Source organism: Lolium rigidum, chromosome 6 (assembly GCF_022539505.1).
Source record: "Lolium rigidum isolate FL_2022 chromosome 6, APGP_CSIRO_Lrig_0.1, whole genome shotgun sequence".
NCBI classification, from domain to species: domain Eukaryota; kingdom Viridiplantae; phylum Streptophyta; class Magnoliopsida; order Poales; family Poaceae; genus Lolium; species Lolium rigidum.
The window spans coordinates 68,998,139-69,019,737 of record NC_061513.1 but is presented as its reverse complement, the minus strand read 5'-3'; the positions used below and the strand labels follow the sequence as shown (position 1 = coordinate 69,019,737).

The 21,599-nt window shown below is 48.6% G+C and overlaps 3 protein-coding genes and 1 pseudogene across 3 annotated transcripts; 2 read left to right on the top strand and 2 right to left on the bottom strand.

Annotated features, from left to right (window-relative positions):
• Nucleotides 1-213: 213 nt before the first annotated feature.
• LOC124660081 lies at nt 214-2,109 on the top strand. Its single transcript, XM_047197873.1, has 2 exons — nt 214-679; nt 2,053-2,109. The coding sequence occupies exons 1-2, from the start codon at nt 247-249 to the stop codon at nt 2,079-2,081; spliced, it is 462 nt and encodes a 153-aa protein (XP_047053829.1). The 5' UTR covers nt 214-246; the 3' UTR covers nt 2,082-2,109.
• A 1,521-nt stretch (nt 2,110-3,630) lies between these two features.
• Nucleotides 3,631-7,148, top strand: LOC124662760 (protein Rf1, mitochondrial-like). The gene is made up of 3 exons (XM_047200560.1): nt 3,631-3,736; nt 4,233-4,259; nt 4,525-7,148. The coding sequence occupies exons 1-3, from the start codon at nt 3,631-3,633 to the stop codon at nt 7,143-7,145; spliced, it is 2,754 nt and encodes a 917-aa protein (XP_047056516.1). The 3' UTR covers nt 7,146-7,148.
• A 4,029-nt stretch (nt 7,149-11,177) lies between these two features.
• On the bottom strand, nt 11,178-12,869 carry LOC124662759 (laccase-12-like). The gene is made up of 4 exons (XM_047200559.1): nt 12,770-12,869; nt 12,596-12,677; nt 11,599-11,795; nt 11,178-11,495 (listed from the first exon to the last, which is right to left on the bottom strand). Exons 1-4 carry the CDS (start codon nt 12,867-12,869, stop codon nt 11,365-11,367), a joined length of 510 nt encoding a protein of 169 aa, XP_047056515.1. The 3' UTR covers nt 11,178-11,364.
• A 5,992-nt stretch (nt 12,870-18,861) lies between these two features.
• LOC124667105 lies at nt 18,862-20,283 on the bottom strand (annotated as a pseudogene).
• Between the last annotated feature and the right edge of the window lie 1,316 nt (nt 20,284-21,599).

Below are 21,599 nucleotides of genomic sequence, written 5' to 3'. Positions count from 1 at the left end.
TCATCTACAGTGGGGCGGTGCTCTGCGCTGCCGGCGAGCTGGGGCACGTGCACGGAGACTGCCACTCGAGCCCTTTTCAAGTGGTTTTGCTGGCCACCTTGCGCAATGCTCAAGTTGTCACCGTGGCAACTGTTTACTCCTCCCAAGACTGGCATGTGGAGTGATCTCTTGTCAACACCATTTTCATCTTTCGGTATTTATCGTAATAATCCTCCCGGTATACTTGTCGGTAATACCATTCACTGGATGCTTATCGGGGGTACGAGTGGCATACAGTTTGATCTGGATAGTCAGAGGCTAACTGTGATCGACAGCCCTCCTGGTCTTCATGACAGTGTTCAGATCATCCATTCAGAGGATGGCGGTGTTGCCTTTGCCACTTTGTCGGGCCCCTGGAACACCCCCCGCTTCCGAATCTGGGAGAGGGAGGTCAACTCTTATGGTGTTGCTAGATGGGAGCTGCGAAAGACTGTTGAACTGCAGAAGATTCTTGGATTGCGGTTTAAGATTGACACAGAGTTATCATCTATAGTGGGTTATGCCGAGGATATTAATGCCATCTTTTTGTGGGTGCACTCATCTGTCTATATGGTTCAGATTGAGTCAATGCAGTCTAAGGAACTTTTTCAAAGTGATAGATTGCACATCTATCATCCTTTCACAAGTTTCTATATTCAAGGTAACAGCTTGCTCATCTAGGACTCTCAAGTCCAATTATATTTCATACATGGTTGTTGGAGTAGCTGTACTGTACTTCTCAAGTGTTCCTTATCACCTTAAACTCTCTGATGAATGCCTTTTTACGCTCGCTGAACCTTCAATGTACTAATGTTCATCTTCATACAGTTAAGTACATATCTTTCAGCACGAGTTCCCATACCAGGTGGAAATTGACAACAAACAGACAAAAAATTAGATTTAAATCCGAAATATCTATCATATCTTCTAAAATAAGTAGTACTACTATTCTATCTTTTTTAGTCAAGAGTTTTTCTGTAAGTGTTTGAGTGAGGGAGAGATTTTAAATTGCAGTACGTGATATAACGGAGTTAGCTGCCTATGCCTTCAAATGCGTAGTAGCCACCTTGTTCTCATTTCCAGTTGTTTAGTCCAAGGGTTACTGAGATTTTTCCACATGCTATTGCTATATATGCTGCTGTCTTAGAAAATGGTTTGCATATTTATCAGTTGCTGAAAGAAGCATCAGTATTCTTAAGACACATATATGGAATAATATTTCTGCTGCTAGCTTTTTACTTCATTTCTGCTGTTAGCTGGGCACCACAGTTCTATATGTTTGATTTCATAATTTCTGTTTCGACTAGTGTGTACAGTACCATATAGTCATATCAGACTATGTAATGGATAAACTAGTAGCATAATATAAAGCCAAATGATTCTTGTACTCAGTTGATGAAATATTGTGCCATTTCTTTTGTTTCTCATCTGTTAACTAGCATTCATATTCGAACTATGTCGTTTCCTTTGTTGACACATCAGTACAAACTAGCAATCTTGTTTTTGGATTTGATGAATTTTGTTATTGCCCTAAGATTAAGTATACTAGTTGACCAAGTTATGAGTGGCAGTAAACATAAATTGTGATGCCCATACCAGGGTACATTTAGTAAGCAATAGTTGTCCAATAGTTGTATGTGTAAAATATTCTATGGTAGATGGTCTGTGTATATTGCTAAATTACTGATCTAATGGCATGAGCTGCCTTAATGTTTGAAATCAACAACAGGCACACTGAAAACTTAGGCTAAAGCATCTGATATGTCAAATTTATAACCATATTGGCACATTGAAGCTAAATTAGTTACATTCTCTCATGTAAAAATATATCATGTTTTCCACGATATTTCTGTATTGTTGGTTGGTAGTGTATTCATATTGATCTTTCCTCTTTCACACTCTTTTTCACTTCCTAATTCTGTTGGTTTATCTAGTGATGCTGAAAGTATCTGGCCCAAAATATTCACCTGCAAGTTCCATAAGTGTAAAGTTAATACTGCTGAATGAACTAATGTAAGATGGGTTTGTGCACAGGTATGGAGAGCAGTTTGAGGAGGAAGTAGCTTATTATGGTGTATTGCAATCAGGAATGCAACTTGTGTATTACTGTGTTATGATTATGGCTACATCTGCAGATCTACTGTAGTTGTCAACTAAAGACTTTACTGGTAGAAATTATCTAATATGGCAACTATGACCTTGTTTTTCATCTAATATGTAATTGTCAAATGAACTCCGTAATGCTTGGGTTATTCGGAGTGTTGACTTTCTCAATTTATTATAATCCACCTCCACTTTGACTTAGTCTGGGCACCAATGTTTCGTTTAAAACTTGAATAACTTTTTTTTGCGACACATTGGAGTATGTTTGCTTTATCCCCTCAAATATTATATCCTGTGAATGTTTTACCAAGTTTACATGCCAGTGCAATACTCGTCCTCTCCTTGGTTTTGTATTACTGTTGCACAAGGCCGATGCTAAAAGGAAGTCTTACAAGGGCTACAAGATTGGCTAACCAGACTTCTATTAGTATTGTACCTATTGTACATTTGTAATTTTCTTTATTATCTCTCTACAAGCTCCATTTAAATAAAATTTTACACTTGGTAAATTCTGACTTATAACAAGACTTGTTTTTATACCCCTCCGATTCATATTAATTAACTCAACTATTTAGTTAATTTGGATCGGAGGGAGTATAGAAATTATTCAGATTCATAAATTGAAAAATATACACCCTTTGCCTCCCAACGGTGTCTCAGATTTTGTCTAAGTTTAAATGTATTAAGACACTATTTAATGTTTAGATATACAGTATCTAAATTTAGATAAATCTAAGATATATTTTTTGTACAGAGAGAGTTGAAAATACACAGAACCTGGTTTCCACAAAACCTAGTTTACTATGCGGGACTAAGAGCATCTCTAGCACACTCCCATATCAACTTGGAAACGCAACTTCGGGCGGGATATGGCGGTTTCGGCCGTTTTTTAGGTCAGACCAGACCCCGCATTGGTGGCCTAGCCTGAAAAACGGATCCAGGCCGCAGCCCAGATCTCCCAAAAGCCCGCATATATAGCAGTTGGCGAGGCGGATGGGGGCCAAACCCCATCCGCTCCTCCGCTTCTCCACCTCCCGCTGACGACAAATCGCGGCCCCGTCGACGAGCAATCGGCACCGCGGTGCGTAGATCGAGCAACCCCACCTCCCGCCGGCGACGATGGTGGTGGGGCACGGCTCCGCTCCAACAGGCACGGGGGCGGCCAGACTGGACACAGCAGAAGCTCCATCGAGCGCGGCGGAAGCTCCACCCCTCCTCCCACCGACAAGAAGACGGAGGCGAACAAGACCCGCTCCGACGTGGCACGCATCCGCGGGAGATACCGCTACCGCAACTACGGCATCGCGGCGCCGCCCGCCTTCGCCAATCGGGAGTCCGACCGCTACCGCCGCTGCCGCCCCTTCCGCGGCGTCCTCGTCGTCGAGCTCCCGCCAGCGCTCGTCGACGATGTTGGTGGTGAAAATGGAGGAAGGCGTTGAGCCGCCGCGCCTTCCGCAGCTGAAGTTCGCGCCCGACGACTACCTCGACAACGCCGAGCTAGAGCGCCTCATGCCGCAGCTTGGCGTGAACGCAGGGCTCGCGCCCGACGACTTCGTTGAGCGCAACCTCGACATCGTCGTCGGCCTCGTCTCGCGCTCGAGCCAACGCGGACAAGGCAGAGGAGTGGCGGCGCGTCACGGAGGGGCAGTGCAGGGTCTTCGTCGACCTCGGCAGTGACATCGAATGAGACGAGGCCGCCGCCGCGCCGCCGCCAAGGCATAGGGCTCCGGTGAGCATCCCGGAGCCGATTTTGAGTTCTACGTTGCCGTGGCGGCGGATTTTAGCTCAAATTTAATTAATTCGAGTTGCTTTTGTTATAATGTAGTCAAATTTAACTCTACGTATGCCATGAACTGTCTAAAGGCAATGCAATTCCGTCTTGCGCGCCTTTTTAAAAAAACTATGCAATTCTATTTGATGTTTCTGCTTTGTGCCTTGTGCGCACCTCCGTCGAACCCCAAAACAGTTTGAGGTTCCCTAGATAGGTTGATACGAGATTTGGGTTTTGCCGCTTCTGCTAGAGATGCTCTAAATTCCTTATATTCGGATCTCACTCAGGTTTAAGTCCTAGACTTGATATGAGTGTTTACATTTACCTGGATTTATTCCAGGATTTAATCGACGTTATGCTTTCAATGGTAGGTGACGTGCCTGTCAACAACGAGGTGCCAGTGGTGACTTCGTCAACCTCAAGATATGCCGGCTCAATCCCTCGGAGGTACTCATAGGGGTAGGGTGTGTACGTGCGTGTTTGTGACCGTCTGTTGTAATGTGTTGTCAAAAAAAAAATGAAATATATTTTTTGCGTGTAGAGGATGGTTTACTCCAACCATTTTTCTTTGGCGACTCAAGTGCCAACTTGCTCGTTCATCCCAAGTGACTGAGCAATTCCATGCTCTTCAGTTGTGCGACTCCAACCTCCCACCACGTACGAAGGAATTCCCCACGCCTCGCCTCGCCTCTGCTCCAGCACGCCGCCGGCGATCCTCCTCCACCCTGCCGATTTCCCGAATCCACCTCCGCCACTCCTCCTCCAGACCTCCACGCCGCCACTTTCCCGATTCCGCCACTACTCCACAACGCCGATGTCGCGCCTCCACCCCCTCCGTCGCAGCTCCTCCTCCACTTCCACCTCGCCGCCATCACGTTCCTGGTCACCCCACGCTGCCTTTGCGGCGGCCACGGGCCGTGTCCGCACAGGAACGCTTAGCCAGGAGGATGCACACAACCTGTTCGACGAATTGCTGCGCCAAGCCACCCCGGTCCCCGAGCGCTCCCTCAACAGCTTCCTTGCTGCGCTCGCCCGAGCTCCGTCCTACGACGACCGCAGAAGCGGCCCCGCTCTTGCCGTCGCTCTCTTCAACCGCGTGTGCCAAGAAGATGCCGGCCTGCAGGTGGCGCCGCCCACAGTCTGCACCTTTGCCATCCTCATGGACTGCTGCTGCCGCGCACGTCGACCGGACCTTGGGCTTGCCTTGTTCGGCCGTCTCCTCAAAGAAGGTATGAAAACAAACCAGATCATCGCCAACACCTTCCTCAAGTGCTTCTGCGATGCAAAACGGACAGATGAGGCTGTGGACGTACTGCTTCATAGGATGTCTGAGCTTGGCTGTGTGCCTGATGTTATCTCATACAACACAGTTCTCAAGAGGTTATGTGAAGATAGCAGGAGCCAGCAAGCACTTGACCTGCTCCTTACGCTGGCAAGAGAAGGAGGTGGCTGTTCCCCCGACGTGGTGTCATACAGCACGGTCATCCATGGCTTCTTTAGGGAGGGTGAAATAGGCAAAGCATGCAATCTCTTCCATGAAATGCTGCAGCAAGGAGTTGTGCCCAGTGTGGTCACATACAGCTCGGTTATTGATGCATTGTGCAAGGCCAGAGCAATGGACAAGGCAGAGCTAATCCTTCGGCACATGGCTGATAATGGTGTTCGACCGGATAGTGTGACATTCAATTGCATGATCAATGGATATTCCACATCAGAGCGGTGGAAAGAGGCAGCTAAAATGTTCAAAGAAATGATAAGCCTGGGTCTTGTACCAAATATTATTACTTGCAGCTCGCTCATTGCTTCCCTTTGCAAGCATGGGAGAAGCAAAGAAGCTGCACAAATTTTTGATTCCATGACTGCCAAAGGACACAAACCTGATATCACGTCGTACTCTATTTTGCTACATGGGTATGGCAATGAAGGATTTTTACTTGATATGGTTAATCTCTTTAATTCAATGAAAAACAACGGCATTGTACCCAACTGCCGTGTTTTCAACATATTAATTGGCGCGTATGCTAAATGTGGAATGATGGATGAAGCTATGCTCATATTTGCCGAAATGCAGGGACGGGGAGTGTGTCCAGATTTAGTCACCTATTCAACTCTAATAGCCGCACTTTGTAGAATGGGTAGACTGGGAGATGCTAAGGAAAAATTCAGTGAGATGATTGTTGTGGGAATACAGCCGGAAAAGGTTGTTTATCATTGCTTAATTCAGGGTTGTTGTATGCATGGTGATCTGGTTAAAGCGAAAGAGTTGGTTTCTGAAATGGTGAACAAAGGTATTCCTCGTCCTAACATCGTGTTCTTCAATTCAGTAATAAATAGTCTATGCAAAGACGGAAGGGTTGTGGATGCACAAGATACATTTGACTTAGTTATACACATTGGTGAGAGGCCGGATGTCATTACTTTTAATTCACTGATTGACGGGTATGGCTTAGTCGGCAAGATGGATAAAGCACTTCGAGTGCTTGATGCCATGGTATCAGAAGGTGTTGAGCCTAATGTTGTTACATACAATACACTTGTGAATAGTTATTTTAAAAATGGAAGGTTCGATGATGGTTTAGCTCTATTCACAGAAATGTTGTCCAAGAGAGTTAAACCTACAACTGTCACATATGGCATCATATTGGATGGTTTATTTCGTGCTGGGAGAACCGATGATGCAAAGAAAAGGTTCCATGAGATGATCCAAAGTGGAATAGCTGTCAACATTTCCATATACAATATAATTCTTGGAGGGCTTTGCAGAAATAATTGTGCCGGCGAAGCAATCACGTTGTTCCATAAATTAGCTGAAATGAATGTGAAGTTTGATATCAAAACACTCAATATCATGATCGATGCAATGTACAAAGTTAGGAGAAGAGAAGAAGCTAAAAAATTATTTGCTGCAATATCAAACAGTGGGTTGGTACCTAATGTTTTTACTTATAGCATAGTGATAAAAAATCTTCTAAAGGAAGGATCACTGGAAGAAGCTGACAATATCTTTTCATCAATGGAGAAGATTGGTTGTGCTCCGAGCTCCCGTCTTATAAATGATGTCATTAGAATGTTGTTGGAAAATGGCAAGATTGCCAAGGCCGGAGATTATTTATCTAAAGTTGATGGGAAGAGCATCTCACTTGAAGCTTCAACTACTTCGTTGATGTTGTCTCTCTTTTCAACGAATGGGAAATATCGGGAGGATATGAAATTGCTCCCTGCAAAGTATCAAATCTTCGATGGACTTGGTTGAGTAGTTGATTGATCGCATATGAGATTACCTCATGACAAAGCACATGGATTTTTTTCCTCACATAAAGCCCTCCTGCCAGCATAAGAAATCCAAACTGTCTGCTTGGACAAACACAAATACACCACCTTGGGTGACATAGGAGACGGGGTCAAAGCATTTGCATGATGAGAATGTCTTGCTCTTGTACACATGCAGTGTGCATTACTCTCCATTTCTTATATCTGATACCTGAATTCACCATTCGATCTTCCCACGAAAGTTGTCTGAGATTCATCAAAATTCCGATGTATCTAGATACACCCAAATTTGTCAAATCTGCGACAAGTTTGATAAGATAGAGGGAGTAGTAAGCAACAACTGTGTTTCAAGGTAAACTTTCATGTAAATTGATAATTTAGAAATTTGCTCTGATATCATTTGTGATCATGGCCTAGTTTATTAAACCCATTGACATGGATATACATATTAGATATCCATCCGTTGAGACAGCTATGAATAGCATCATGTGAATACTGAAAGTACTATCGTCACTGTTCCTGCCGTTATAAACTTGTAGAATTGATTAACTTGACCATGCTTCTTCTTAATAGTCGTGCTCTGTTTGCCATGTCAAGCTTTTGGCCTGAACTTCTGTTCCAATGACTTGGAAGCATCCGGAGTGCCCTGAAGATAGTCAAATTTTAGCGGTGAGTTCAATTATTTCCTGGAAACCCCCAAACTTATTTTGCAGAACACGTGACTGGTGACTGTACTTTGAGCATATTTCCTGTGCTGATGATGCATAACTATTTCAGAGCTGTCCCTGCACTTACGGATGGAGAAGAGCAGTTCTAAAGGAGATCCCCAAATAAAGTTCCCTTTTGCTTTCCAAGATCCAGTGAGCGGAGATTCGAACCCGACTCACCTGTCTAAACTGAAGATTTACTGTTGAACGATGCAAATTCAATGAAGACTATCTAGTTGAAATCAACATAGTCGAAAAATGAGTGTGTTCCCCAGAAGAAATATCCTTTTTGAACCAGCAGTTGTATCTTCTCACTTGTACTGACAGCAAAGACGATGCCAAAGCAAAGATACAGAATCAGTCAAGTAAGAGCACAGGCTCCATGGAGTGGGTGTCGGTATTTCTGCAAAGTTGCCAACACTTGCAGACCAGTGTTGGTTTGTGAGCACCATCCATCCATCCATCCATCGAGGAGTCACTCCTGAGTCCTGCCTTTCATGTCTTGTTCAGAAGTTGATGATGCAAAACCTACCTGAACCCAAATGCTCGGGGAGCCAAACATTTTGTGAAGGAAAATAAAATGTGATGGTGGGATTGCCATACCCATGAAGCTTTTGTGGCACATTTTTTCTGTACAAGCAGGGACATGATGAACTGCTGATGCTTTTAAAGCTGCAGAACGATCGTGCTGCTGCCATTGCCGATCTGAGCGATGTGCCATGAATTGCGGTTTCATCCTATATATGAGGCCATCCGATTTGATACTAGAGGAGGAGCGACAAGATGCAGCTCGCAACCGGAAATATGTTATGATCGCAGGAATCAGCCACCACTCCGCTGCAAGTCGCGCGAGCGTCACTGCTCGCCGCCTAGCTCCGAGGACGAGGCGCGGGAGCGGATGCCGCCGGCTCCGGCAACGCCGGCGCCAGGGTCCGCTGCAGGCGAGGCGCTCGCGGTGCTCCTACACCATGTCAGGGCCTAGTGGTGCTGGCGTGCTGCAGCCTCCCGGGGATGGTCGTCCTTGCCCAGCATCCGGCGGCAGTCGACGCGCTCTCGCCGCGGTTTGATGCCTACAAAGCTGTTTTTTCTGGTGATTGGGAAAACAGCACCTTCGCTGAATCCTAATACAGATGGAGGCTCACCTTGCCTCTATCACAATACAGAAGAAACGGGACTTGCTTGACGATTGCCCTCTTACTCTTATCTTGCATGGAACATATTGCTCTACCCTATTTCTTACCTTCACCTATACTAACATTGTGGATATCTCATACTGCAGAAGCTTGCTCGATTTCCCAAAAAAAACATAGCATGTGTATATATATAATAGGAAGCGTAGGCGCGGCGGCACGCCGCGCCCGTGGTAGTACTCTGGCATAGATGCATGTTTGTGATGCAAGTAAGGTAGGCATAAGTTCCAAACATAAGAGAGAGATGGTACCTATGCTAATGCCTTTTTCAGATCCCACAAAATTTGATGAAGATACAAAAAAATTGCCCCGCTTGTTTGACCTAAATTATGATATTTCTGCACACACTGCCCCTTCTATATATAGTGGCCGACGCGGATTTTCTACCTAGGGTGATAGCTGTGCATAGGCTAAAAACCGTTGGATAGTGGGGCTCTATGTTTAGCCAGGTGCAGATCAAATCAAAAGTGCTATTCATCTCATGTGACGCCGTTAGAGAATTGGGGTGTGTGAGTTTGAACTTTTTCCGACAATAAGGACGGCTGAATCGTAACGAAGCGACCAAAAGAAATCGGCGCCATGGTGCCGTACCAATAATGGTTTGTTGTTTTGGGATTGTAATGACAAATTTTTGTCCGACGGTACATATCTTTGCTTGTCGTTTTCCTTCTAAAATGACAAAATACCACGGTATGGTTTGGTACCTGTTCGCATGTAGCTGTCAGGAAGAGACTCAACATGATATCCAGCCAATGTTAACTTGTCTTTCTGTATTATTTCGTCACTTTAAGTCTTTGATGGCCGTGTGGAGGCTGCCTCAGTTTCAACCGATTTTTTTTTGCACTTCAGTACTGTTTTGACAATCAATGTCCGGTTCAGAGTGACAACCTTGGTTCAGAGTGGAAGCCATGCCATAGAGTTTTGTCATTTTGGAAAACAAATGACCAACTAAAAACTGCACTCCCCCTAGGTGGCGTACCGACGATTTAGTTGTCCTTTTGGAAATGAAACACCATTTTTCCAGTTGACGGTGCAGATGAGTACATGTTCCATTATGAATCTTATCTTTTGTTTTTTTTTACCAAAACGATAACATACATTCGGTATGGATTCACCAAGCACCCTAAACCAACTTCCTTTTAATTAAAAAATGCATGCGGTATTACCACATATTGTTCCGTACTAGCATACTATCACATGTGTAAAAAAAATTCATGCTAGGGTGGAAAGTGCTGGTATTTTCCCCTTTTTTAACCATTTTGGAAAACAAAATAAATGAATAGTCGACTGGGGAGACTTTTTTACGGGCTATTCACCGTGCCTCATCATACTTGTTGTTTTGGTAAAAAAGAAACAAGCTGTTTGCTCCACGGTCATCCGTGACGACATTTGGTTGTTGTTTGTTTCTTTTTTGACAAGTAAACGTGGTGACGGTTAACCCTTCAAAGGTTCAGTTGTTGTTTTGATTCATGATCGACAAGAAACGATGGCACGGCCAACATAGATATTTTGACATGTCGTTTTAGGTCCAAAATGACAACTTTTTATATTAAGAAGATGTATTTCATTGATAAAAGGTTATTAAGCATAGACCTAGTGCTAGAAGTTACCATACTAGGCGGCTTACCCCTGCAAAGGGCAATGTAGTCATGTAGAGAGGCTGCATCGAACCCCGAACCTGTTGGCACAAATGGGTGTACTTCACCACTGCGCCAGGCCATCGTTCATACAAGGTCATTAGTTGCTTGAAATTTTTGGATAACGTCCAAACCATCCTCATATCCATATAAGTCCCGTATATAAATAACAACTGCACATCAAAGGGTCCAATTCAGACTCACCAATGTACAATTTTAGATGTCTGAAAAGGGGTTAGTTAACATATGCACACACTGCTTTCCTAATAAAGTATGTAATCGGAATTTTATGCGGACAATATTTCCTAGAGAAAGCAAATCTAGACTTTATTCAGCATACATTCTGGATACATACGAGATACCAAAACGAACACTCGAGCTTTCAGTTACAAAAAGCCCAGGCAACAACACCGACGTATATATAGTGCATACAAGCACAGCTATACTAGTAGCTCACAAGCACGGCCTATCGCCTGCGAAATCAATTAACAGGGGAAAAACACATCACTATAAGAAAGCATCCCGACCAACTTGCTGGACACGGTCGCGAGAGCAAACACGATCGAAGCGCAGTTAAAGGTTGTTGTGGATAACAATGTCAGGGACTGGCGGAGGCAATGAAACAACCAATTCAATCTTCTTCCATCACCACCAGTACTGGTTCACGTCTAGCATTTCGGGAGATCCGTCGGCGGCGGCGGGAGCTTCTGCTCCGGACAGCTGCCGTCCAGCACCAGCCACGCCATCTTCAGTCCCCAGCTCATGTGCACCTCCAAGTGGCAATGCATGAACCATACACCTGCAAGAACAACAACGCAAGAAGAAGAAATAAGCTTTCCATTACGAAGATCCAAGCTCCATGCATGCGTACATACATATATACTATGTGCAAACGAACGGACCTGGGTTGTCTGCACAGAAGCGGATGGCGACCCAGCCGCCGGCGGGGACGCCGACGGTGTTGCGCTCGACGGGGTCGACGAGGTTGAACCTGGCCGGGTCGCGAGCCGGGTCGTAGTTCCCAGACCCCTGGCCGACGACGAAGAAGTTGAAGCCGTGCAGGTGCAGCGGGTGGCAACATGCATAAAATGTCGTGTTACTGTTAGATGATTTTTTTTAAATGGTAACCATTTTAATAAATTGAAAAATCTAAAATGGAAATTATTCACGAGAGATGCACCATGCAGTCATTAGGTTGCTGTTTTGGTAGGCATTTGACAAGTTTTTGTCTTTACGGTCATCCATACCAGAGTTGGTTGCTGTTTTGGTAGGCATTTGACAAGTTTTTGTCTTTACGGTCATCCATACCGAGATTTGGTTGTCGTTTTGGTTGGATTTTGACAAGTATTGTTGGTACGGTTAACCATGCCATTTGTGGTTGTCGTTTTTACGCTGAAATGACAAGTAAGTATTTGTTGGTATGGTTAACCATGTCATTTGTAGTCCGGTATTGGTTTGAAAAAAATCTACGCCTACCGTGCCATATGTAATTTGTCGATCAAGAAAAGGATTAGCACGGTTGTTAGGGCTACATTGGTTTAAAAATGTCTACGCCTACCGTGGCACCATCTAATTTGTCGTTTTGGAAATTCAGCAAGCACGATGAGGAAAAAAATATGAGTTTCCGACAACATGCATAAAATGTCGTGTTACCGTTAGATGATTTTTTTTTAAAAAAATGGTAACCATTTAAATAAATCGAAAAATCTAAAATGGAAACATGTACATGTGATAAACATGTGCTCACAACATTCTAAAATGCAAACTGTATGAATAGTTTGTTTTGCAAAGTAATATATGTGAGCAGAAGAAAACGATTATGAAACCGGGAGGCTTGCATGTGCTCCTCGCAGTACTTGGAGTTCGGGTACGCCTCCGTGCAGCACCGCCACTTCTTGCCGTCTGTCCGCCGGCACCGCCCCGGCTCCGGGTCCTCCGCGCGCCTTCCACCCGAAACCCATCCCGAAGCAGCCCCAACCAACTGCAAACACCATGACTGATCAGTACAAACTACAAACACGTATGTGCTATAAGTTGAATGGGACGGGACGAAACAAGCTGGTGAATACGTACATGCGGCCTGAGGAGGGTAGCCGAGGGAGGGGGAGGTGGCGAGGGCGGAGTCGAGGATGAAGCTGCTCCTTCTAGTCTGCCGGCGGCATGAACAAGTCATAGATGGCGCCGTCTGGGTCAAGCCGCAACTGCTGCTCCACTATGCGGGCGTAGGCTGTCTCGTGGCGCTTTTCGTTGGCGGCGATGGTTCCACAGAAGCGCGTCAATACGTTGTCTCCGCGCGCCCTGGCGAGGTGCGGGTGTTGCCGTGTGAGACGGCCGTGGCGCGCTCCTGGAAGCTGGTGTAGACGAAGCCGAGGTGTTCTATCTCAGATGAAAATGAAAATTGACAGCGAGCAGGCGTACTAATTTATTGTCTCCAAACGATGTTGGTGTATAGAACCGTTGCGGGCCGTGAACAAAAAATACCAAAACGACAATTTCTCACGGCTATGGTGGTTTCCTTCCGGTACACTAAATGGATTTAAAATTTGAATAGAGTATATGTACCTTGGATGCTTTTCACATGTTGTCCATATAGTACAACCCGTGACCATGGTTTAGTTGTTGTTTTGGTATCAAAAAGAGGTAGGAAGTTGCAATGGTTGAGCATGCCAGCTATGCCGGTCAGACACTAAAACTACAAAAACAAACTAAATGTGCAACCATGTTACGGTATGGATGGAAGTGCTGGTTATTTAACGGGGGTGCACGTCGTATATGGAAAATGGTCTAACACCGTGTGCTCCTCTTGTGCTCCCTATAGAAGATCTAATGGTTGGATGGATATGCATAGCTATGCCCCATGGTAGCCCACTATTTCCCATATAGTGGCTCTTGTATTAACCCTATCCATAAGCAAAAGCCACATATAAACTGCGTTGAGTTAACTACATGATGTCCATAACAAATGAGAACTTACATGGATGATATTCCATTGAGAACTCTATATAACTTAGGTGTAAAACCTGGAGTTCTATTTTTTTTCGATAAAGGGAATATATTAATATCAAAACGATACCAATTACACCCAGCCTCTGCAACAACGCACCACCCTAATGGCACTACGGATGCACACAACCAAAAAAAGGAAAAGAAAACTAAGAAACAAAAGTCCCGCTACAGTATCTCGGGCCTAACAACAGCAATACATCCACCGCCATGACAACACCTGAATTACAGACTCTCCAAAAACTTACCCACTTATTCCTATACTTCTCTTATTAGAAAAAAACATACAAAAATGAAGATAGTCCCCACTCTCAAAACACCGTCGTCGCCCGAACACCATCTGTTTTTTCCAAGAAGGGAACAGTGCTCAAACACCGTCGTCGCCCGATCAAAGATCTTAGGTTTTCACCCTGAAGATAGTCCCCACTCTCAAAACAATGCCTCCACCAAGGTCACTGCCAGGCCAGACCTTGGGTTTTCACCCTGAAAGGTAGGACTCTGCGCTTCACCTATGTTGTCGCCCCCACTTTCATACCGCTGCTGTGAAGCCCAGACACCAAGCAAGTCCCTCAACAGCGCGTAGACTTGAACCTCCTTTAGCTAGTCCTCCCCTCCGGCCTTCATGAAATTCTCTTCTTCCGACTTTCATCATGGAACCATAGTCACTTGATGTCAACACAGAAAAAGAGCTTCGCGCCGCTCCCTCCAGAACCAATCGGTCGGAATAAAAGTATGGATGCGCACGACCAAATACCACCGATCCAGCAAACTCCAGGCAAATCACTGTTACATTCGCCGGCGGAGCCTTCCGGAACTCAACCCTCCGGCCAGATCACGAGTCCATGCCTCCGGTAGGTCCTCCTCTTCACGCAAGAGAGGCCCTAGGACCACCACCTTTATTCAGGTCGGACCCCCACGTCGGCGACCATCCCGGGCTGGCCAACCCAACCCTCCACCGGCGACACCATCGCCGGCTTCCATGCACCTCCATCTCACCGCCGGATGGCGGTGATAGATCAAAAATTCACCACCACCAACCGCAGACCGACCCTCTCCGGCGAAGAAGAGGCCACCTCCTCCGTCGAACCCAAGGCTGCTGCCCCGGGCGCCCTCGTGTCGCGGGTGAAAGCCGAGATCGCCTCCACTCACCGGCAAGAGACGGGGGGGGGAGGGGAATTGGCGCAGGCCATGAGCCTGGCTGCCGCCCACCACCAACCCCTGCCGGAGTGCTGCGGAGCCGACGGGAGGAGGGAGGCCGCAGCGTTGGCCGCCGCCCATCCCACACGCCGGCCGCCAGGGGAGCCGACGGGAGAAGGGGCGCAGCGCAGGCCGCCGCCGCCCGACTCATCCGCGCGCCCGCCATGCATCGAGGAGGGAGATCCGGACGCCGTCACCTTGCGTCGATGAGGAGGAGCCCCCGCCGCCGCCACGCCCTGTGGGCCTTTGCCCCGGCGGCGCTACCGGCGGCGGCGACGGTGGTTAGGTCTGGGGTGCGGGAGGGTTACGGGGGTACGGGAGGGTTAGGGGAGTGGAGTTCTACATTTATAGGACCAAGTACCGATCTCATCAGCCAGAGCTAGGATTTCTCGGAGACCAATAAAATACAGGCACTGCAAGCCTCATCTGAATGGGAATTTCAAAAATATTCACCTCGGTTATCAGTTCTCACATAAAGGAGTTGACCGCATGATTTCCATAACAAATGAAAACTTACGGAGAAAATTTAATGTCAAGAGAGAATTGCATATACCTTAGAGGTGCTAAAGCCTGGAGTTCACCATTTACACGACCAAGTATCATCCTAGTAAGTGAGAGCTAGGATTTCTTGGACCAGAATAGAACACTAGCACCGTAAGGCCTCATCTAAACAGGGAAGTCCAACAATATCATCTGGGTTACCACAAAATATTAAGCTTCCCGCTCCGCTCTTTCAGATCTTTATGATAGAATGACAGAAGGAATAGCAAATCTTTATTTTTTAAATACAAAGGAAGAAATCTGAATATTCAGTTTATGAACTTTTAGCCCCAAAACATGGCGTGAATTTGTCTGGCACATATCTGACAAAGATTGAATTTGTGACTCTCATATGTTGACAAATAATGAATTATGACTCTTTTCAACCATTTTGTAGGTGGAAACATAAAATCCAGAGATCTCTCATGCATAAACAAAACGAAAGATAAAATCAAAGGACAGAAGAATTGGGTATGTTCTTGCAATGAGCAACTGGAGATCATACCAGCATTTGCAGTGTTTGATAAGGGGCAAGGGACCGACACGTGTGATGGCAACATCTTTTTATCCTTTATTGTTGTCACTCTTCTGGAGACTTCTGCTTTAAGGGCATCTCCAGCGGCGCGATGCATTTTAATGTCCGCGAGCGTCCATTTGTGTCGCGCTGCGGACGCTAAAATGACCGTTTTTGTCCGCGCGTCCGTTTGCGTCTGGGGTCTGCTCCAGCGGGGCGACGCATTTTTTTTTCTTTTTTTCCCTTTTCTCAATTAAACATAGTTTCAAAATATTACATTACATTTTGAAACATGATTTTACACAAACTAACACATAGTTAGGAACATGGTTTACACAAACTAACACATAGTTTGAACCATGGTCGACACAAATATAAAAAAATTAAAAATAGAAGCAAGTTATGTTGATTTCCATATGTTCGCTGCCAAGAAAGAACATTCAAGGGCACCCAATCACCCAAACTGGAAAATCCAGCGGGAGGAGATGGTGCCCTTGTTGGTTCTACCGATGAGGCGAACAGACAGAAACCTCGACTACCGGCTCCGTCGGGCCCGTAGCCGATTCGCTGCAAAGAAAGAACACTCGACGTTCTAACTATCGGTGTCGGAGCCGAGTCGTCGGTGTGATAGTGCCCGCGGCAGGCCGTGTCCTCGAACACCTTGACGATCATCTCGCCGTCCCCTCGTAGAGGAAGGTGAGCCGGCAGCCGGGCTCGAGCGCGAGGTCGCGGCGAACTTGTCCCACCCCGTGTGCAGGTACATCTTGCCCTCGCCCGTCGAACAGGACCTCCACGGTCCGGCGGCGGCGAGTTGCGGCTGGCCTCCCGTAGATGCAAGTGCGCCGGCTCGACGCCGTCGATGAACTCGGCGAACTTGTCCGGTAGCCGCTTGATGGCGAGTGGGTCGTCGTCGATGCGGAGGAGGAACTCGAAGCAGCTCTCCTCCCGCGAGGACGAGGAGGGCGCAGGCGACGGCGAGCGTGGGGCCGTAGCTGCTCCACCACGGCGGACCCTGCCCCGGCCACGGGGGCGCCCAGGGCCGCGGCCTCGACCGCCTCGCCGGCCACCGGGACCGGCCATGGACTTCCTCGCGGGCTTGGCTGCGTCGCGCAGAACACCTAGGCGGCGCTACGCTCGAGCTTTGTGGCGGCTAGGGTTTCTTTGGAGGTCTGGATGCGGAAGAAGAATGCGCGCCCCCTTTATATAGGCCGGCGGCATGCGGTGGCCGCGGGACGTGTGGCGTCGCCATTAACGTGGTTGGCGGAGGTGGGCGGCCGCTCGGCAGCCGAGGCATCGTCGCCATTAACGTGGCGCAGAGTGCCGAAGCGACGCAGCTTTGCAGTCGCTGGCGCGTTTGAGAAAACGCATCGACGCAGGTCGCTGCCAGGCGGGCCAGCCGAAACGTCCGCCAGACACGAGCGGACGTTTCCGGACGTCCGCGGAGACCGATGCGCATATTTGGGCCAGGTTTGCGTCTCCGCGGACGGCCCGGTCACTTTGCGTCGCCCCGCTGGAACAGACCCCAGACGCATTTCCGGTCACGGCGGACGAAAACGGTCGCTCAGCGTCCGTTTGCGTCGCGCAGCTGAAGATGCCCTAAGGCCACGTATATCCCTACAGCAAACTCGCGCCACTGGAGATGCCCTAAGACCACGTAGATCCCTACAGCAAACTGAACTGAAATTGTAGTTTTACAGGAACAAACCGATGTTCTCAAACAAACCAAAACTGAATATACCAGGCAAAAACTCACCATTAGCATGCTGCCGATGACGTTCCGCTGCTGAAGGAGCGGTGGAAGGCACCTTGCCTTATCCAATCGTTGGTGTCGTCGGCATTGTAGACGTCGAGCATCGGTGAACCTGTCGCTCTAGACTGGTGGCCAGGATCGATGCTGCCGGAGAAAATGAGGCGTCACGGCTGCTCCCCACCGGATGGAGTTCATAGGTGGCGACGCCACCATCTGGGAGCTCACCGCGGCGCCGTCCATGAAGGTTCCTTTATTTATTCCCTGCGACGATCAGCACCATCTCACACACCGTTGGAAAAGATCCTCCAGATCAACCGCGCCGCATGCTGCTGCTCTGCTTTCCAGCCACCCAGATCAACCCGCACCACCCCTTCTTGCTTCTCACCTTGGGAGGTCGGATCCAACGCGGACGGCCCGTCGCGCGCGCCATCTTACACACCTCGTCAACGACCATCTCGGTGGGTGAACCCCTCCTTGGTCTTCATGCAAACTACATGACCTGGTACTTGGGTAGCTAGCCCTCGAGCGCGGCCTCGCAGGCCTTGTGGCGGCGCTCCGCGGCCAAGAGCACGTCGCGGGCGTGGGACGGGAGGAATGATAACAACGTCGTGGAATAAAATCTTATATTCCCTGAGGAGGTTCTACCACGTGTGATAAATACCAATTCCTATTACTAGTAATAAGATACATATTAAAATAAAGAGTTCTCGTGGTTCAGAATCCACAAAATTTACGTTTGGAACATTAAATAGCTTGTACCCGTAGAACATCTGGCGTAACATAGATAATAAATAAATAGGAGTTAACATCATTCCTATTGCCATTACAAAAGTAATTAGTATTTTTGGCATTAACAGAAATTTTGGACTAGTAATTAGGCCAAAAAAGACTACTAATTCTGCGACAAAACCACTCATTTCTGGTAAGGCAAGAGAAGCCATTGAAAAGCTACTAAACATAGTAAAAAAAAATGGCATTGAGATAGATATTCCTCCCAGTTCTTCGAGATAAACAAGACACATTCTATCAGAAGCCGTTTCTGCCAAGAAAAAAAATGTAGCGACTGACACAAAATACTTCGATTTCAGCTGCTATGGAAACATTTGAACTGGTGATTGGCATGCTAAATCATTCAGCACTCACATGTTGAAATTGCAACAGATGATACATCGAAGAAACATGCAACACATAGATGTTTCTGAGCTGATCACATGGGCATGCTCACGGAGTCCATGAACTCCTCGTCCCCGAGAAGCCTCTCGAGCGCGGCTGGGGCAATGCACACCTCCAGCGACATGCTACCTCCACGCTCGGGCCCCTCAAAGACCGTCGCTTTCCCGTCTATCTTGTTCCCGGCGCCGCTCCTCACGGCGACCGGTTTCCCCCACCCAAAGTAGTTCCCGAACACGTCGAACCGCGGTGAGCTTCCGGTGGTGAGCGAATCGCCACCGGACGATAGGTTACCCACGTAGAAGAAATCGGGCTCCCGGGTCCAGCGATCCAGCCACTCCTCCACGGAAGCCTCGTCGAACGATGCCACCACGCGGTTCAGCTGCCACGCCGTCCAGCCTAGCCCCTTGTCCAGGATCTCGCCGGCGGTGCAGCTCGCCTTGCCGAACGCCACGGCGTTGCCCATGTAACCTTGCGCCGGTACGCCGTCCACGCGTCCCCGGCATCCGATGACCAGAGTGTAAGAAGTCTCTTTCCCCGGCGGGAGGCGCCGGGCGCGGGACACCGCCCGCCAGAGATGCGCTAGCACGGCCTGGAGCGAGGAGACCGTGGCTGCCGCCATTATCTCGTCGTTCGCCCTGGCCTTGAGCTTCCGGATGCTCGCGGCGGAGAAGGTGAAGAAGCATTCCTCCACCGTCGGGCGCTCGAACCGCCGGACGACGTCCCGCAGCTCGGCGAACGGCATGCGGACCGGCACGGGGCAGGCGTCGAGGAAGAACCTCTGGACCAACGGTGCCGGCCGCGCCGTCGATGCCATCTCGCCGCCTCGGTGGATCTCCGACCAGGTGTTGAAGAACTCCCAGAAGGCGGTGCCGTCGCCGACGGAGTGGTTCAGAGACATGCCGATGAAGACGCCGTCGGCGAGCTCGGTGACCTGCGCCGACAGCACGGGCAGCGGCGGTGACCCCGCGGCGTCGGCGTCGAGCACGTGGTTGAGCGAGAAGAAGTCGCGCACCACCGGAGGGATGCGAAGCGAGCCGGTGATGTCGGCGACGGTGACGCCGGGCGCTGCCGCATGGATGAACTCTGCACCTTCGCCCGTGCAGCGCAACAGGACGGCGATGGTCTTCCCGCCATCGTGCTGCTCCACGGCGAGGCGGCCGGCGAAGGGGTAGAACCTGGCGAGGGTGCGCGCGAAGGAGGACGCGAGGGCGTCGACGAGGCGCTGTCCTGCGACGCCGGCGGGAGGCTTGGGCAGGAGGATGCCCTTCTGGATGTAGTCTGTGCTGATGAGGCGGAGGTCCCAGGGCGTCTGGGCGTGAGGTGGATGTCCAGCACAGGCTCCTCCGACGGCGGCTGGATCATGCGCCGGGATACGACCCGGACAGGGCACGCTCCCGTCTCCGTCTGCATCTCGTTGCTGCTCATCTCGACCGAAAACCTCTTTTTAGACGCTGTCACCTACCCAAGTAACGTCAGTGATGAGGTCATCCACGTGTTCAATTTTTTTTTGACAAAATTATGAAATACTCGATTTGTTTTGTGAAATATACCACAGTAACGTCATAAGGAACGTCAGCAATTTCACTTTCGCCAAACAGTTTCACAATGTTATCAGTGTACCAATTTAGTTTCATAAAAGTTTTTGTTATTATTGATTTTATATTAGACAAATTTGAATAGCCTCACCAATCTTGAAGCACTTATTAAACGGTAGATATGGTGCCGGTAGGTAGGGTTGCCGTTAAAATCGTCGCTTTCCCATCCCGACAGATCTGCTTTCATGCAAGTTGTATCAGCAGAACTGCTGCTTAAGAGCATCCCCACTCGTTTGGGCTCCCCACGCCCAAATCCGGCGAAATTTAGCGCCGGATGGATGTAGTTTTTGGCCTGGGGAGGCCCATTTTTCCAGCCGCGAGCCCATGGACGCGCACCCACCGCGTGCATAGCGACGGCGCAGTCACCGGGAAGGGCAATCGTCGGAGTTCCTCGACGCATTGAACCGTCGCGAAGCGGACTGGAGAGCCGAAACGACTCGTCGGGAACGGTCGAAGTGGCCTCGATGCGAGAACCGCCGTAATGGAGCACGAACTCCGCGGAAGAGCAACCGGCGCTCTCTTTCGTCGAGAGACCTACATATACGGTTTTCGACGGGCGACGCCATTCATCTGTTCTCTCGTCACCATCCTCCGTCAACCATGAGCGATATCTCTTGGCCATCGGACACCGACGGCGAGGGAAGCCGCCCGGATGGCGCCATTGGTGGGATCCAGCTGCATCGTCCAAGCAGCGACGATTCCTCCCGCCGGCCGGCGAGGACGAGTGGGACGACGAGGAGGAGGACGAAGAGGCCGTGGAGCAGGCCGAGGAAGAGGCCGAGGAAGAGGAGGAGGAGCAGGAGCAGGAGGAGGAGCAGGAGGAGGAGGACGAAGAGGCTGATGAGGACGACGATGAGGACTCAACTTCCTCCGACGAGGAGGCGACGAGCCGGAAGCGTCGCCGCGACGACGATGAGGCGGGGCCTTCTAAGAAGAAGAAGTAGTAGTTTAGTTTTAAAGTTTTTATATGTAATTTGTCGTCGTGGTGAACAGACAGATGCCATAGGATGGCTTAGATCGGGGCCGAATGGACGCAAGAGGATTCGGGGGAGGGTTTGCGATCAGGTGGGAAGAGATTCCGGATGGTTTCCTCAAGAACTTGGCCGGGGCCGGAGGTTGAAGAAGAAAGAC

What these genes read in the sequence shown, in the direction of transcription:
- LOC124660081 (XM_047197873.1), top strand. Translation starts at nt 247, where the DNA reads ATGCTTATCGGGGGTACGAGTGGCATACAGTTTGATCTGGATAGTCAG. An exon ending in CACAAGTTTCTATATTCAAG is followed by an intron (nt 680 to 2,052) that starts GTAACAGCTTGC and finishes GTTTGTGCACAG; the next exon opens with GTATGGAGAGCAGTTTGAGG.
- LOC124662760 (XM_047200560.1), top strand. Translation starts at nt 3,631, where the DNA reads ATGCCGCAGCTTGGCGTGAACGCAGGGCTCGCGCCCGACGACTTCGTT. An exon ending in CTCGAGCCAACGCGGACAAG is followed by an intron (nt 3,737 to 4,232) that starts GCAGAGGAGTGG and finishes GATTTATTCCAG; the next exon opens with GATTTAATCGACGTTATGCT. An exon ending in TCGACGTTATGCTTTCAATG is followed by an intron (nt 4,260 to 4,524) that starts GTAGGTGACGTG and finishes CATGCTCTTCAG; the next exon opens with TTGTGCGACTCCAACCTCCC.
- LOC124662759 (XM_047200559.1), bottom strand. Translation starts at nt 12,869, where the DNA reads ATGACTTGTTCATGCCGCCGGCAGACTAGAAGGAGCAGCTTCATCCTC. An exon ending in GCGGTGCCGGCGGACAGACG is followed by an intron (nt 11,796 to 12,595) that starts GCAAGAAGTGGC and finishes ATCATCTAACAG; the next exon opens with TAACACGACATTTTATGCAT. An exon ending in CTTCTGTGCAGACAACCCAG is followed by an intron (nt 11,496 to 11,598) that starts GTCCGTTCGTTT and finishes TTGTTCTTGCAG; the next exon opens with GTGTATGGTTCATGCATTGC.